This window comes from Poecile atricapillus, chromosome 27, assembly GCF_030490865.1.
Source record: "Poecile atricapillus isolate bPoeAtr1 chromosome 27, bPoeAtr1.hap1, whole genome shotgun sequence".
NCBI lineage: Eukaryota > Metazoa > Chordata > Aves > Passeriformes > Paridae > Poecile > Poecile atricapillus.
Genome location: NC_081275.1, coordinates 4,586,100 through 4,602,369, shown reverse-complemented (window position 1 = coordinate 4,602,369; position 16,270 = coordinate 4,586,100). Strand labels below are relative to the sequence as shown.

The following is a 16,270-nucleotide window of genomic DNA, read 5'->3' as shown; positions in this document are numbered from 1 at the left end:
GTCTAGTGGTAATTAATGTAATTATTTCTTTCCCTTCCCTTTGCAGATTGAGGTTGGTTTGGTTCTTGGAAACAGTCAAGTTGCCTTTGAGAAAGCTGAGAACTCCTCTCTCAATCTGATTGGTGAGTTCCTGCACCCAGAGGAATAAATAATGCTTGAGATCTGCTGCTTTTCAGGCCTAGGAGACTTCATTGCCTGAAGGCTGTTTTTTGTCTTCACTTAGGCTTAGATTAGCAAGGCCAAATGGACCAGTAGATCCAGCAGACAGCAGCTGTTTGAAATCTTTTAACTCTTCAAACATCAGAGAATGATGTTTTCAGGGACAGTAACAAGCCAACAGCTCTCCCATTAAATTTAATTAAAAGAGAAGGGATTAGGAAATTGAGAGTTTTTTTAAAATGTGTAGTCAAAATGTCAAAGTCCTGCTCTTTGGAAGGCCATGGGAGCTGCAGAACAGCACAGGGGACACTGAGTGTGTAACTGCTTCCACGAGTTTATTCACACAACTGGGAACTGTGATTTAAAGAGACAGTTTCTAAAAACTCAACAAAACAAATCCCTCCATACAATATCACACTTGGCCATCAAAGAAATTGGGGAATAATTGGTGTGTCCTCCACACATTCCTTTAGAAAGAAACTGGTTTAGGGATTGGGCTGGGCCTGGAGTGTTCCCATAGAGCCACCAGTTTGAGTGGTGGGAGCTGGGCCCTGGAGTGGCAGTGAGGCCCTTCCCTGCAGTGGCTCAGTGTGCCCTGGGACTGTGGGGGCTTCCTGGGGAACAGGGACACCTGCTGTTCCTTTGGCTGTTCCTTTGCTTACCAGTGCTGTGAGATGTGTGACTCTTTCAGGCTCCAGCTGCAGATCCCTCCCTTGCTGGTGGTGTGGCTCTGGCTGTGATTCAAGGCTGAACAGACACTTATATGTTACTTATTTCTTGTTTTTCTTCCCTGTTTTTTTCCTTCCTCCCAGAGTCTGTGAGTAAAGGACACTTCTCCTTTTGCTGTTGCTGTTCCACAGATCAGGAGTGTCAGGGGCAGGCTGCTGGGAGGGGGCTCAGGGACACATGAGGTTTATTTTTGCAGTAGGCTTCAAAGCACAGCTCTGCTTGGCTGGAAGTGCTCAATGCTGTGAGTACTTGCTACAGGAATAAGCCATCCCAGGGTAGCAGCCACTTAGGACAGGAGAATTCAGCTCATCCAGCACTGCAGGAGCTTGTGGCAGGGGCTGAGGTTTGATGCTGCCCTGAAGGGCCACATTTGGGGCTGGGATTTTGTGTCCTGTAGCTGCTTCCTGTGCCACAGTGGCTCCAGGCAGTGGAAGATGTGAGGCTGCTGTGTAACCACACCTTGCACCTCATCAGAGTTTTGATCTGAACACTCAGCCTGTGCTGAAACCCCAACACAGCTCTGTAGGCTGGGCTGTAGATGGCTGTAATTCAGTATCCTGACGAGGGTACAGCTGTTAATAACACCAAATGAAACATGCAGGGGCAGGGCAGTGAGTTCCCACCTGTGACTGTGGGGTTACACCCGTTCAGTTTTCGCTCTGCTGCCAGGACAGCTGGGGCAGTGTGAAATAACCCTGTTCACTGAGTCACAGCAAGCAGGGGGATTGCACCTGGTTAATAATCAGAGCCATATAATAACCTGGGATCTCCCTCCTGTGTGGAGGGAGCCCACATGTGTGGCTGTGAGGAGTGGTCCTGTGGGACAGCTGCTGGATTGGGAATAGGGAACCTTCCCCAGGATTCTGTTTTATTGTCTGCAGACAAGACAAAAGAGCTTCTTGTGCCTTGATTTACTTCTGTCAAATTGGTACTTCATTTAATCTCCTCATTGATCTGAGACAGAGCTGCTTAATGTGCTTTGTTGATCTCTGGGGAATTGTAAAGTTCTGAATAATTAAATTGTGTGAGAGGAGATGAAAGTGAAGTGAGTGTCACTGAGCTCTGCCTTCAGTAAAGGGCCTGCATTATTTGAAATGAGAAGAACTGTAATAATTTTTTTAAAGCAAATTCTGTTTGTTCTGTTTAGCATAAAATTGTGTTATGAAACCAGTGGAAGAGGTTTTAATCCAATCTGCAAGAATTTTACCATGCTGAGGTGCAGCCAGAAGGGGGGAGTGTAGGCCAAGCTCTGTGGGAGCAGGAACAGCCCTGGCTGAGGGGTCTGACCTAAAAGCTGGAGTGCAGCACTGGGATAATAAACACAGGGGAATTGTGGATTGGTGCTCCCTGCAGGGCTGTAGGTGCTCTGTGTCCCAAGTGCTGCTGGGTTGTCCCTGGCATGTTATCCAGAGGCACGTTCCTGTTTGTTTTGCTGCCCTTGGAATTGAAATATTGATTCCAGATGTGTTTAGACCAGAATTAAAGAGTCTGGTTGAGCTCACACAGAACTGCTGTTTGCTGTACTTCCTGGATTTTGGTGTTCATTCATTATTTGGCTGAACTTGAAGTACCTCTTAGAAGAGCTTGTGGAACAGAGCAGCAAAATGCACACTTTTTGTCTGCTAGGATTGGATGTTGGGAAGGAATTGTTCCCTGTGATGGTGGGCAGGCCCTGGCACAGGGTGCCCAGAGCAGCTGGGGCTGCCCCTGGATCCCTGGCAGTGCCCAAGGCCAGGTTGGACAGGGCTTGGAGCAGCCTGGGACAGTGGAAGGTGTCCCTGGCATGGCAGGGGTCAGACTGGATGGGCTTTAAAGTTCCTTCCAACCCAAACCACCTGTGACTGATCTCTGTGATTCTGTGCTGTTCTAGGGTGGGAATGGCCCCCGGGCCAACCCTTAAAGCACTGTGTAAATCTAAGGAAACATTCCATTTCTGCAGTAGTTAAGGTTAATTGGCAGGGTCTTTGCCTTTTCCCTGGGTTGTGAGATCTCTGTGTGTTTCCCTGCTAGATGAGGATGCTGAGAGCCATGTGCAAAGTTGATCTGGCTGATAAAAGTGCCAGTGCTTGTTTATAGGCTCCCTTGCATAAACCTAAGGTGAGACTACATGGATTTGTACTTGTTTTCTGCTTTCTGAACACTGTGAGTACTCCCAAGCTCCTCTGCAGAGAGAGTGAGGAGCTCTCTGAGGCTGATGCTCATCAGCAGCAGGGAAAGGAGGAGATTGTAGGGCTGCAAACCTGTGCTCGGGGTCTGGCTGTGCCTGGAGTGCCTCTGGAAGAGGTTGTGGAACACACAGTGAACCGTGGTGGTTTGCCTTTGTTCTTCTGAGTTGTAAAGAAATTGTTTCGTGTAGCTGTGCTGCAAATTGCTCCAGTATCTGGGGACTGAGAGTGGTGAGTGTGCTGTTCCTTTCCAAGGGATTCTGGAGAAGGTCTGGAGAGGTGCAGATCTTTGAACCTGAGGTCTCTACAGAAAAAAATCAACAGGAACTGTAATAAAGCATTAATTTAGATACCTTTAGAAGGGTGATTCACTGGGAAGGGCCAGCCTGTCTTGTCTAAGGGCAGTCCTGCCTCATGATCCTACTGGAGTTCATTACAGTGATCAGAAAGCACTGGCAGCAGGGCTGACATGGGCTGATTGTCAAAGCTTCTCCAGCAAAGTTCTTTGTCAAAGTTTCTTAAGAAAGAATCAAAATAGAGATCTGTGGGAGAGAAGGTCCTTGCATGAGTCAGTGAGTGATGAAAGGGAAGGAGGAAATAGCTGATGTCAGTGGAGTTCAGTGGGAATCTCTGCTGGGCTTTGCTAATCGTTGTGATTATTGAATAAGCTGGGAAAAAGCTGGAGCAATGAGGTGCCCAGGCTGGCTCTGACTGAGCTCAGTGACTGAGGCAGGAAATGCTAGAGGAGATTCAGAACTGTAAATGATGTGTGGGAGGAGGAGCTTCCTGACCTGGGTAGAACTGATGGCTGTGGTGGGCCCAGGTCCTGGGCAGGATCAAGGGAATGCTGAACCCATCTCGTGCAGTGTGGGCCCTGTTGTTAGGAACAGTTAAACGTGGCTGCTAAGAATGATCACATATTGCTATAGAGGGATATGAACAAAGCAGAGCATCCATCATTCTGTACCTGTATTGAAGGTACAGCTGAACTGCAGCACCTGCACGTCCATTTGCCCATCAGAGGGTGTGGGAGGGAGAGAGGAACAAGGGTTCCAGTGTGGAGTTGCTGCTGCACAAGGAAGAGCAGGTGGGGACTGGGAAAGGCAGGACTGAGGAGGATGCAGGACAAACCTATTGTCATCCCAGGTGGCCTGGAACAGGGTGGATACTGCTTCTGGCAGCAGCCACATCATCTGGGTGCTGAGGTTACCTGGGTCCAGGGGCATGTGGGTGAATTTGTGGCAGAGAAATCTACTGTGGATTCCTCAATACATAGGAGCAACACCTGGCTGGAGAAGCCCCTGAACTGGGCAGTTGGAAGGCTGGGAATCATTTACCAAGCTGAGTCTGTGTGTCCTGTCCTTCCTGTCCTTGTGTCCCTGTCACAGAGTGTCCTCCTGGCCAGGGTTTGAAGTTGCACACAGAGTTTGTGGGATGGGGTCTGACCTGCAGAGCTGTTCTGGTGGCTGTACCTGTGTGTGCTGCAGTTCTGCTGGGCTGTGTGTTTGAAACCATTTCTTGGCTTTTGCAGGTAAATCAAAGACCAAGGAGAACCGGCAGTCAATCATCAACCCCGACTGGAATTTTGAGAAAATGGGCATTGGAGGCCTGGATAAGGAATTCTCAGATATTTTCCGAAGAGCTTTTGCTTCACGAGTTTTCCCACCTGAAATTGTGGAGCAAATGGGTGAGTATAACCTGGAAAAGTGTGGCTGGGGCACAGGGTGCAGGCCTGCCCCTGGTGTGTGAGGGCTGGACACAGCTGATACTCTGGTGGTGCTGTAACACAGCAGTTTCTGAGGGATCCAGCAGAGCCTCCTCTTCCCCTGGTGCTCCCAAACGTCGTTTGGACTCGTGTTGCTTGGCTGGGGAAAGGAGACAAACCCAACACAAGCACTCAGCCCTGCCCATGGAATGTCTGAAGGAGTGAGACACGTGGTTTAACTGGATGCTGTTCTGGTGGAACTGAAACTGGGGCTCTGAGCAACCTGGTCTGGTGGAAGATATCCTTGCCCATGGCAGAGGATTGGAATGAGATGGGCTTTAAAGTATCTTCCAACCCAAACCATTCCATGGTTCTGTGGAGCCCTCTCTCATTGGATACTTCATTTATCCATAGCAGTGACACTGCTCCTGTTCCTGACTGCATTGTCATGGTGCAGCTCAGAGAAAATTTTGTCTTAATGATCCTGCCATAATCTCTTTTACATCCCAGTTCTCCTGGCAGCTGCACCATGAGCCCTGTCCTCCCTCAGCCTGAGCCCAGTAAACCCAGCATGGGGTGGTGAGGTTTGAAGTGCTGAGGAGGATGCACAGGCCATGGCACGTCACGGAGTCTGTGAAATAAAAACACAGATTCTAAATATAACTTCTCTTTTTGGGTCAAGGGAAGCAAAGGCAGTCCCAGTACTTGGTAAACATGTGCTGGCAGGCAGATAAATGGTGCAGGGTTTAATTTTTAGTAAGCAGTGTGCAGCTGCAGGTGTCTGATTCTGTCACAGAACGTGGCTGGGGATGTTCTGGCTGCTCCTTGTTCTCGGAATATAATCTCTGTGGGTTCATATTTGAACTTGGAATCCATAGCTGTATAATTTCTGTGTATGTTTATGTTTCTGATCCACCTTCCCTCTCCCCACAAATGAAGCAATCAAGATTTTGATTACAAAACAGATTTCCATCAGGAGATACATCCTGTTTGTGCGGGGGTGTGTGGAGCGTGTCCGCTTCCAGTGCCTGTGGAATTGATGCAAAGTAAACTTCCCTGGGATGTGCCTTCAGTCTTTTCTTGGGGATTTGGACACGTATGGAGGAATTGTGGAGAAACCCCAAGGCTGGGTCCAGCCAGTGCCCAATTCTCTCTCTCCTGCCTTTTAATTCCTGTTGATCTGAGAGCTGAGGCCTCTGGGGGGATGCTCTTGGGTCTCGTGGGTTTTGTGGCTGTGAGTGAGATACAACTTCTCTGCTTCTGCTTGAGAACATAAAGTGCTTAAATTTGTTAAATATTTAACTGTTCTGCAGAGAGAAGAAATAGGAGAAATGGTGCTGGCTGTGGAAATAATAGCTTTTACCCAGAGGCACTGGTGTCCAGCTCAGCACTGCTGCTGACAGCCAGCCTTCTGTACTTGAAATATTTTTACCTTTTGAAGCAGCCGTTGTGTGTATTCATGAAGTCTTCCCATGGAGCCAGTCTGGGAGAGCTGGGGCTGTTCAGCCTGGAGAACAGAAAACTCTAGGAAGATCTTAGAGCCCCTTCCAGTGCCTGAAGGGGGTTTATAACACAGAGGAGAGGGATTTTTTTTTTTTTTTTTTTAACATGGACAGGTAAAGAATGGGAATGGTTTTAAACTAACAGAGGAGAGATTTGGGTTAGATATTGGGAAGAAATTCTTCCCTGTGAGGGTGGAGATGCCCTGGCACAGGATAACCAGAAAAGCTGTGGCTGCCCTGGATCCCTGGCAGTGCCCAAGGCCAGGCTGGAAGGGGTTTGGAGCAGCCTGGGACAGTGGGAGGTGTCCCTGCCATGGCAGGGATGGCACTGGGTGGGATTTGGGATTCCTTCCAAGCCAAACTGCTCCATGATTCTCTGATTCTGTGGTTGTAGTACAGAGTCCTTGTCTGGGACCCCATGTGAAGGTAAAATATAACTGGTGTTGTTTAATAGAGGAAGACAAAGATTCTGTGAAGGACCACTGGTATTTGGATTACCCTGGGCAATGAATTAAAGGTGTGCCCCATTAAATTGCATTAAATACAAATACTCTTACTGTGCATGCACAAAGAGACATTTTTCAGGGAAGAAGTTGGACTGGGAGCAGAGCTCCTGAGCTCTGATTAACCCCAGGGCTAAAGAGCTTATCTGAAATTTGAAAAAACAAAAACTTTCTGACATTCATTTTCTTTGCCTTAGTTATAACTTGCTCTTAACTATATTTCAGATCTGAAATGTCAGTGTGACAGCTGTTCACCTTTGTGAATAATTTATTGGGAAAGGAAAAGAAGGAATTTGCTTTCTCCCTGGTGCTGCAGTGCTCACCCAGTTGTGTTCTTTGCCCAGTGCTCCCAGACTGCAGCTTCCACGCCAAATGCAATAAATATTTCTGTCCATAACTACACAGAGGCTCTATAGACCCTTCCAGCATTACTTGCAATTTGTGTGTGGTTTATCTAACTTCCAAGGAATGTTTTGGGTTTGGAGCACATAAATCAATGTTAGTTAACCATATCATCCAAGGGGGGAAATGCTGCTCTGGTGGTACAAGCCCTGGTTTATCCAAGAGCAGAAATGTTAGATCAGCCCCAGCTGGGCACTAACCCTGCCTGAGCTCCCTCCTGGCCTGGAAGGGGCAGTTTGCTTTTCCCATCTGTGGATGTCCCAGCCCTGCTGTGGTGGCTTTGGGCCTGCATGGCTCTGTAGGGAGCTAATACAGCTGGCAGCAAAAAATACCATTAATGAAGACAGTTTATAGGATCAGTATTCAGCTAGATCAGCTCCCTGCTTGGTGTAATGACAGAATTCCAGAATGGTTTGGGTTGGGAGGGACCTTAAAGCTGATCCAGTGCCACCCCTGCCATGGAAGGGACACCTCCCACTGTCCCAGGCTGCTCCAGCCCCAATGTCCAGCCTGGCCTTGGGCACTGCCAGGGATCCAGGGGCAGCCCCAGCTGCTCTGGGCACCCTGTGCCAGGGCCTGCCCACCCTCACAGGGAAGATTGATGCTTGTCTCCTGATAATCTCGTGACTGCCAAATGGAATTAAGTCCTAACCTGGATGAGGTTTGAGGAAGATGTCTGGAAACATTTTGGTGCCTCACTCATAGGAATGATAATTCTGAGGAAGGAACTTCAGACCTGGGGGCATTGGTGGAGGGAGATACCAGTCACGTTTTCCCTGAGGGACAGCCCTTCACAGCCCTGTTTCCAGGGAATCCTCCTCCTTTTCAAGCCCTTAAAGGATGTCTGTGCCATCCAGCTCATAGTAAAGCTGTGTCACTGGGTGGTGAAGGGAGTCTGGCTTTGGTTACTCTCTGCTGCAGTTCAGAGCATCCTCTTACTCCAGCTAAAGCTCCTCTGTTTATTTGACAAATGTTATGTTTTCTTCCCATCCATGGTAAATGCTGTTTTTTTCTGCTGAGACTTTAAATCCAGCTCATTCAGCAGCTTGTGCTCTTGCCTAGAACAGTGTTCTCTCTTCTTGTTTTTTCTTTCCCCTGACTCCAACAGATATTTAGCCACTTGGAACAACATTTTTGATATTTGGGGCCTGGAGCTGTAACTTGCAACAAAACTGTAAAGTCTCTTCTCAGGCTTGAAAACAGAACACTTGTGCTGACCATCTTTTCCTTATTTAAGAACACTCTGGTGTCCCCAGGCTTTGAAACAGTCTTGACTTGCACCAGAGAAGGGATTATTTCTCTGACTCCTGTGGCACATTAATTGTTGTAGAGGCCTCACAGAGCAAATTCTGTATGGACATGTTATTATGGTTTAATAAAAGGTATAGAAATCTTTGGTGTTACAGGTCATGTTCCTTCTAAGAGACTGAAATGGAACCCAAATTCCTCATCCTCTCCTGCTACCACAAATAAGCTAAATTAGTCTTTTTGAAGGTGGTTCCTGTTTCCTGGGAATCATCTTAAGCTGTTCTCCTGACCTACCCTCTTGGGGTCACTTGGTCTCAGAGCTCTGTAATTTTGAAGTGCCATGGTGGAGAAGTGGAGTATCAGCAGAACACAAGGGGAACATTGAAATGAGCAGACACTCAGATTATTTTCTGCCTTGGGTTCTGTCTGAAGTGGAGGCTTGTCTGTTAAGCTGCCTTAAAATTTAATGCATTAATGTTCTCAAAGTACTCAGATACTGTAAGAGAAGAATAATGATGGAAAGGTTCTCAGCCAGCTATTCTGAAAATAGGGTAATTTTAATGAAAAATCAGTGTCAGGCATGTGTAACCTTAGCTGGGGTGCTGGGAATGCCAGGCCCTGCTGGGCAGCGTGTCTCAGCCTTTGCATCCAGTCCCTCCAGCATTCTCTAGGCCAGCTCTGGGATTCTGAGGTCATTTCTCAAAACTTCTGCATCACCCATCATTATTTCTCCTGCCTTGGTCTCCCTTCCCTGGCCAGGACTGTGGTGCCCAAGCAGAACATGGATCCATTCTGGATCAGCAGGTTCTGCCTGTGCCTTGCTCTGGGCCTGGGTGGAATCCTCACTGGGATGATTTTTTTTTTGTTTTGCAACATGCAGTTCATTATTCCTCCCCAATTTAGAAACTCGTGCATCAGGTTACATAGGTTTCAGATGTATTTAATCCTGCCTGTCAGTGTGTTTGTAGCTCTTGGCTTTGCAGTGTGCAGATTTAATTGGAGCATTCTGTTCTGTTCCATCTCCCAGGCACCACATGCCACTAAATTCAGGATGGATCATTTCTTGCTGTGCTTTAAAGTTTGTGGGGTTTAATCTACTTTTCATCCACTTGTAACTTCATTCAGCCTGTGCTTTTCCTGCACATCTAGGAGGATGTCTAACACCTATTTATATCTTTAGGGAAGTCTAAATGTCTCTCTCTTGCTTTCTTTGTTTCCTCAAACCCTCTGTGTGGGACCCCCATGTTTTCCTGGAGGGAAGCTGTCTCAGACTGGCCTAATAAAGTTGTTCTGGCTACTTCTTGTAGTCTTGTTTTCTTCTCCCTACTTAAAAAGACATTATCAGAATTTTCCAGCCATCAGGTAAGTGCTAGGTCTGTACCACACAATCAGAAAACAGCTGAGGTTGAAAGGGACATCTCAATTTAATCCAACCCCCATGGTTCCCTCCCTTTTCCCTTTATAACATCAGGGATGACATTCACCATCTTCCCCCTGGTTTCTCACCCACTCTGATTTCCCTTGGGTGAAGTTCATGTCCAAGTGATCTGCCAGTATCCAACAGTTGTGGGCTCTCGTGTCCCTTGTTCTTTTTCTGCTTCTTTTTCTTGCTCCTGCTCGTTTGTCACTTTTATTAATATCAGCTGTCACATAAAATGTCAAGTCTTCACTGGTGTAAAAAAGTATTTAACAGCTTGAACTCAGCATTTGCTGTTGTTAACTCTTCTTCCTTGCTGAGAATGGACCAGTGCTTTCCTGCTCTTCTCCTCCTAATGGGATTTAACATGAAGTGCTGTGCTCACCCTGAGGCACCTGGGTCCAGGGCCAGCCAGGCTGAGTCTGAGCACTGAACTCTTCCTTTGGAGAGAACAGTGAAGAAATCCCTGACATCTGTCACTTGCCTCCCCTTCTTAAAACCAGAGATTGACTTAGGTATCCCCCAGGGATGGGGAAGAAAGTGGAGAAGCTGATGTGTAATTTGTTCATGTGTTGGATTGCTGGATGCAGCCTTTCTATGAAAAGGGATGCAGTACAACTGGAAAACCTTCAGGGGAGGGCATCAGGGTGGGGGGACAGGAAAGCTTCTGGACTCAGGGTGAACTGACTTGAAGGAATTCAGTCCTGGGAAGGGAATGAGGGAGGGGACTTCCAAGTTCTGCACAATCACCAAAGAAAATTAATCCCTTTTAACACAGGGTTGTGGAAATGGGAATGTGGGTTTGGAGGGAGAGGAAGGGGCTTTACACCAAACCTGCAGCAAGGAATTTCTACAGGATGGCCAGAGCCATCAGTGGGTACTGGGAGGGCTTTGCTCCTGCTCCAGGTGGCTGCAGGGATGTTTGTTGGTGGCATCACCATGGCCTGGCATCCCCAGTTTGTCCCCATGCCCCAGGTGTCTGTGTGTGTGTTCACCAGGCGTGCCCAAATCCCAGTGTGTTGGCTTTCTAAGAAGGTGGGAACAATCCAGCTTTATCCCAGAAAGTAGGGAATGCTGCTGGGATTTGTGTTTCTGGCATCCAGGTGGGATGGGGCTGTGAACATCCTGGCTGTGCTCAGCTTCCCACTGAACCTGCCTCTGGAATTGGGGATGTTTCTGCAGCTCTGTTAAGAGACATTTACTCTTTGCTACTGTGCTGACTTCCCTTAGTGCTTGGTTTTGTTTGTTTATACTCTTACTAAAATCCCTTTTCCTGAGTGTTCTGATTCTGTTTTTGTAGCCAAAGGCATTCTGTTGGAAGCGTCTCTCAAGCTGATTTATTTTCATTTCTAGCACATTCCCTCAGAAACAGATAAATGCCCTTGTCATAAATCTCATTATTGCCTCCTGATAGATGTGTGCACTGAACTTCTCAGAGCCAGTGGGATGTGGTGAGGAATCAGTTTCCAAAGGTCCATGGAGAACTTTACTTTGTCTTCTCTTTCCAGTGGCAAAGGATTTGATAAATGAAAACTGGCCATTGAGAAAATAAAAATTCTGGTTCAGTTGTGGTCCTTTCCCTGCCCCAGCTTTGAATTCAAAGCAGACACCAGTTCCCTGAGTCTCACTCTGACTTGGATTGTCAGTCCCACAGGAGGATTAACAGGAGCCTGGAGTAACTGTGTTTACAGCATGAGAGGAGAGGGAAATTCCACCCAGCTCTACTTTTAGGGAAATTTTGCCTGCGTGGCAGGTGAAGTCTGGGAACCCTGAACTTCCAGTAACCTGCCCCAAGATGAATGTGCAGAGATAAAAATCTCCCTGCTGTGCTGGGGCCTTACCATCCATGCAGGTTCCTGGTGGTGCATCCGAGTGATCCAATCACACCAGAATGCTTTGATTTTAATTAAAAGGGGAATTACACTCCCAAGCAGAAAATCCCTGTTATACTAAATCAGTTCTTCTGATCTCTCCAATAAATTGAAGAGAGAGAATTGAACAAATAAACTTTACCTTGTCTTTGGGCAGGTGATGTTCTGGGTTTGACTTCCATTGGTAACACCAGTAACTCTCCCATTCTCAGCAGTTTTTATGAATTTTCCCTCATATTTTGTTTCCCATATTTGTATGTTTGAGTTCCTGTTAATGTCCCTATTCAGCCTCTAACTGTCATTGAATGGCATCATTTAAGGATCAGGTTACAGCAATGACCTTTTTTTGGAGCTCATCAAATGATGAGCTGAACTGGTTGGAGATGTCTGCACAGCTGTAATTTGTGTTTAGAAAGATTCTCATAATAGTATTGACATTTGGGCCACATTGGTGAAATCAGCAGAGGGGAGATAAACTTAATCAAAATTCCTGTGTGGTGCAGAGGATCCCACTGTGATTTGAGAGGTAACATTTGTGATTTGTCATCACCTGTCTATTTTAATAAAGTCCTGCTTGTCCTTAAAACTTTGATTTTAGCCAGGTGAACGTGGCTGTAAAGGGAAATGTCTGCTGCAATCGCTTGTGGCAGTTTTATTTGAAGAGGAACTAATTGCTTTGGGTTCAGGAATGTTCTGCCACCTGCTCTCAGTGCTGCCCATTCAATGGCAACCAGGTCTTGCAGCAGGTGGTCAGTGATGTCCTCAGGGTTCATGGATTGTCCAGCACGGGCTGAGCTCATCTGGGTGAGGCTGGGGAATTGTCTCAGAGAACCTGCTGGGATCAGAGCTGGGATTTCTCTGAGGAAGACTCCAGGGTCCAGGGAGTGATCTGAAGTTGTGTCACAGGGGGGTTTGGTTTGGTATCAGGGAAAGGCTCTTCCCCCAGAGGTGCTGGCACTGCCCAGGCTCCCCAGGGAATGGTCCCGGCCCCGAGGCTGCCAGAGCTCCAGGAGAGCTTGGACAGAGCTCCAGGGATGCTCAGGGTGGGATTGTTGGGTGTCTGGGCAGGCCAGGGGTGGGACTGGGTGATCCTGGTGGGTACCTTCCCACTCAGACTATTCCAGGATTCCTTTCCTTTTCCCTTTCCTTTGCCTTTGAACAGCAAGAAGGTGAACGTTCTAGGAGGTTTCTAAGCAGGTTTTTGCAAGCCAGTTTGTGTTTTGTGTTCCACTCTCAGTGTGGGCTGTTACAGGCTGAGCCCTCTGCTGTGGCTGAGGCAGCTCATGCAGAGAGAGGGGAATGTTTGCACTTTTCAAGAAGTTAAAATTTTTTGGGCTGTGGAAGAGAAGCTTCTGGGGGATACAACTCAGTTGTACTCCTTCTAGGAGAGAGATTGGGAGCTGTAGTAATCCCAGAATCATTAAGACTGGAAAACACTTCCAAGACTATCGAGTCCAAGCTGCTCCTGATCCCCACCTTGTCCCCAGCCCAGAGCACTGAGTGCCATTTCTGGGCATTCCTTGGACACCTCCAAGGGTAGGGGCTCCAAACCTCCCTGGGCAGCCCCTTCCAGGGCCTGAGCACCCTTTCCATGGAGAAATTCCTGCTGATGTCTGACCTAACCCTCCCCTGGTACACTTTGAGGTCATTTCTCCCTTCCCTGGGAGCAGAGCCCGACCCCCCCGGCTGTCCCCTCCTGCCAGGGACTTGTGCAGAGCCAGAAGGGCCCCCTGAGCCTCCTTTGCTCCAGGCTGAGCCCCTTCCCCAGCTCTCTCAGACACTTCTCATAGGACTCAGAAGAAAAATAGAGGAACAAACCAGCCCAGACTGTTGGTGTTTGTGTTGAGAACACCCTGGCACAGCCACTCCCTGTGGTACCACAGCCTTGCTGGGCTGGGAACAGAGCCCTGACCTGCCAGAGCCCTTTGGTGGCCTCTGTAGCCCTTTGGTGGCCTCTGTAGCCCTTTGGTGGCCTCTGTAGCTTGTTGTTGGCCTCTGTAGCCCTTTGGTGGCCTCTGTAGCTCGTTGGTGGCCTCATGCTGGAGCCAGGAGCTGTTGGAGCATCGCTGTGCTGGATTTCCCTGCAGAGATCACTTGTCAGCACCATCCTGCCTGGTGCAGTTTGGTTACAGAGGAGATTTTGGTCCCCCATGGTAACAATGCCCTCATGGCAGGGATTTGACAGAAAGAGCTTTCAATTTATCTGTGCCTCACTCCTTCCCCTGTGAAATTTGTCTTCACTGCCAGTTTATATTGTTTATGCGTTTGACTCGCAGATGCCTCAATGCTGACTCATGAGTTCTTGGCCACAGCTCTTGATTTCTGTATTAAATTTTTTATCTGCAGAGAAGCCCAGCAGGATCTCTCAGCTTTATTGCTGGGCTTATCCAGTGCAGCACTGCTGCTCTCTGGGGTTTGGGAGGGATCAGCTGCTCCTCATGGCACTGTCCTCCTGGAACTTCACTGCACTCAATGAACAGCCAGAGAGACAGAAGAGTGGGGTCACAGGAATTAAGTTGTATTGAGCAGTTATTCAGACTGAAATAAATTCTTTATTGCCATAACCTTCAGGAGTACATGAAATCACAGCAGAGTGTTGGGAAGGTGATAAGGGATAAGTGTTGATCTTTTACAGGCAGAATTGCCCTGAGGTGTGAGCAGCCTTGAGGGCTCTGTGGCATGGGGTGAGGTTCCCTGGAGCTGAGACAAGCCAGAAACCAGCAGGGAGGTGATCCTGTGGGGTGACACACAGCTCCATGTGCTCCTTAAGCCTGGCAGAAACTGAGCTCAGGTCCCCTCAGTCTGAGCTTGGGGCCATCAATTTGCTGCCTTTTTTTTGGTTTAGCTTTTAATGTGCATCCTGAGGACTGCAGGGCTCTGGTTGGGTGGGTCACATTCTTCAAGAAATCAACCCACAAGAGTGGAGTAAAAAATAGATTTTCATATATTCATTAAAAAATGGAAAAAGCCCTCTGAGGCCAGCACTAACCCATGTCCCCTCTCTCCTCTTTCCCTGAGCCTGGTGCTCAGTGTTTAGAAGCTGGTGCTGATACACGAGCTCTGCTCTCCTACTGCAGGATTTTCCAACAGCAGTTCCAGGCCAAAGGTTTAGATTTGTGCAGTTACTTTTCCTCCTGGCCAGATCTGGTCCGAGTGCTGTCTTTACAGGAACACAGAGACCTGGTTGTGCCTGTCCCTGACTGGGATGTGTCCAGCCTCAGCTTCAGCACTTGAATCCTCTCTTTCCCTACAGGAGAGAATTTAAATTCTCATACACAGTGTCCAAAGTCCTGTTATTTGAACAAATTAGAATATTTCAGATCTTTTCTAATTACAGATCAAGGATTTTGGGCTGATGGTTCTGGTGGTTCTTGGAAGTTTGTTTTTTTTCACTTTTCTCAGTATTTATTCTATGAACTTGCACCCAGAACTGGATGTATGATATGGGACTCACCAAATCCCAGTACAGGGGTAAGGAGTTTGGCATTTTCACATGATATTCCTCATTTTCTCTTCCAAGAATCAGATGAGTGTGTCTGACCTGTGGCTGCCTTGCTTGGTGTGCAGGGTGTAAAAAAGAATATCTGCAGCCCCTCTCTACCTAGGGATGAGCAGCATCCCTAGGACCTCCTCTTGGTGAGAATTATGTTATTCCCACATTTCCCAAGGGGTCTCTGGTGCTGTGTGTTCCTGACCAGGAGTTACAGCTCGGTGTGGCTGATGGAAGGAGAGCACTTGAGTTGTTCTAGAGGTTGTTTTTCCTTGGCACATCATTGGGATGACACTGATCCAACCTGTGTTTGAATTTCTCTGCCAGAGACACGGAGCAGAGCTCAGGCCCATCTCCAGCACTCCCTGGAGAAGTGCCTGTGGCTGTCCCCATCCTCTCTCAGGCTGTTCCCTCTCCCTGCAGGCTGCAAGCACGTCAAGGGCATCCTCCTGTACGGGCCCCCGGGCTGCGGGAAGACGCTGATGGCCCGGCAGATCGGGAAGATGCTCAATGCCAGGGAGCCCAAGGTGGTCAACGGGCCTGAAATCCTCAACAAATACGTGGGAGAGTCTGAGGCCAACATCAGGAAGCTGTTTGCTGATGCAGAGGAGGAGCAGAGGAGGGTAAGGACACACAGGAATGGGGGTGGTGGGAATGTGCCCGGGAGAGACCGAGAAGGGTCTGGAATCTGAAAATTACTGTTTGCATTAAAGGCAGAGTCACTGCTTGGCTTGGGGTTATGGTGGAGTATTGGTGGTGTGCAGGCTTCACTGTCAGTTGTGAAAACAGTCCTGGAAGCTGGAAAGGCAGCTGGGCTCCAGCCAGCTCTGCAGACAGGGACAGTGCTGACATTCCATGCACAGCTATTTGGGAGTAATACAGCAGTGCTTGCTTTGAGTCATGTGCTGTCAGCTGCTCCAAAAGTCCTTAAAACTCAGATTGTACAAATTTTCCTCAGGTGTTTTGTTTTTTTTGACTTTTTGTTATTTTTTTGTGGGAGAGATGTAATTGAATCTCTTTGGATTTTTCCTGCTAAATTAAGCAGGCACATAAGCTTTCAGGGTTTTAGGTTGCAGGCA

The 16,270-nt window shown here is 47.9% G+C and overlaps 1 protein-coding gene across 2 annotated transcripts in view; it reads left to right on the top strand.

The window, feature by feature from the left end:
- The window catches only part of NSF (N-ethylmaleimide sensitive factor, vesicle fusing ATPase), a 73,275-nt gene that overhangs the window by 28,208 nt on the left and 28,797 nt on the right, over window positions 1-16,270 (top strand). For both annotated transcript variants that reach the window (XM_058857962.1, XM_058857963.1), the window contains exons 7-9: window positions 47-122; window positions 4,585-4,740; window positions 15,615-15,814. In XM_058857962.1, coding sequence (XP_058713945.1) covers window positions 47-122; window positions 4,585-4,740; window positions 15,615-15,814 — 432 coding nt within the window. The remainder of the gene's footprint in view (window positions 1-46; window positions 123-4,584; window positions 4,741-15,614; window positions 15,815-16,270) is intronic.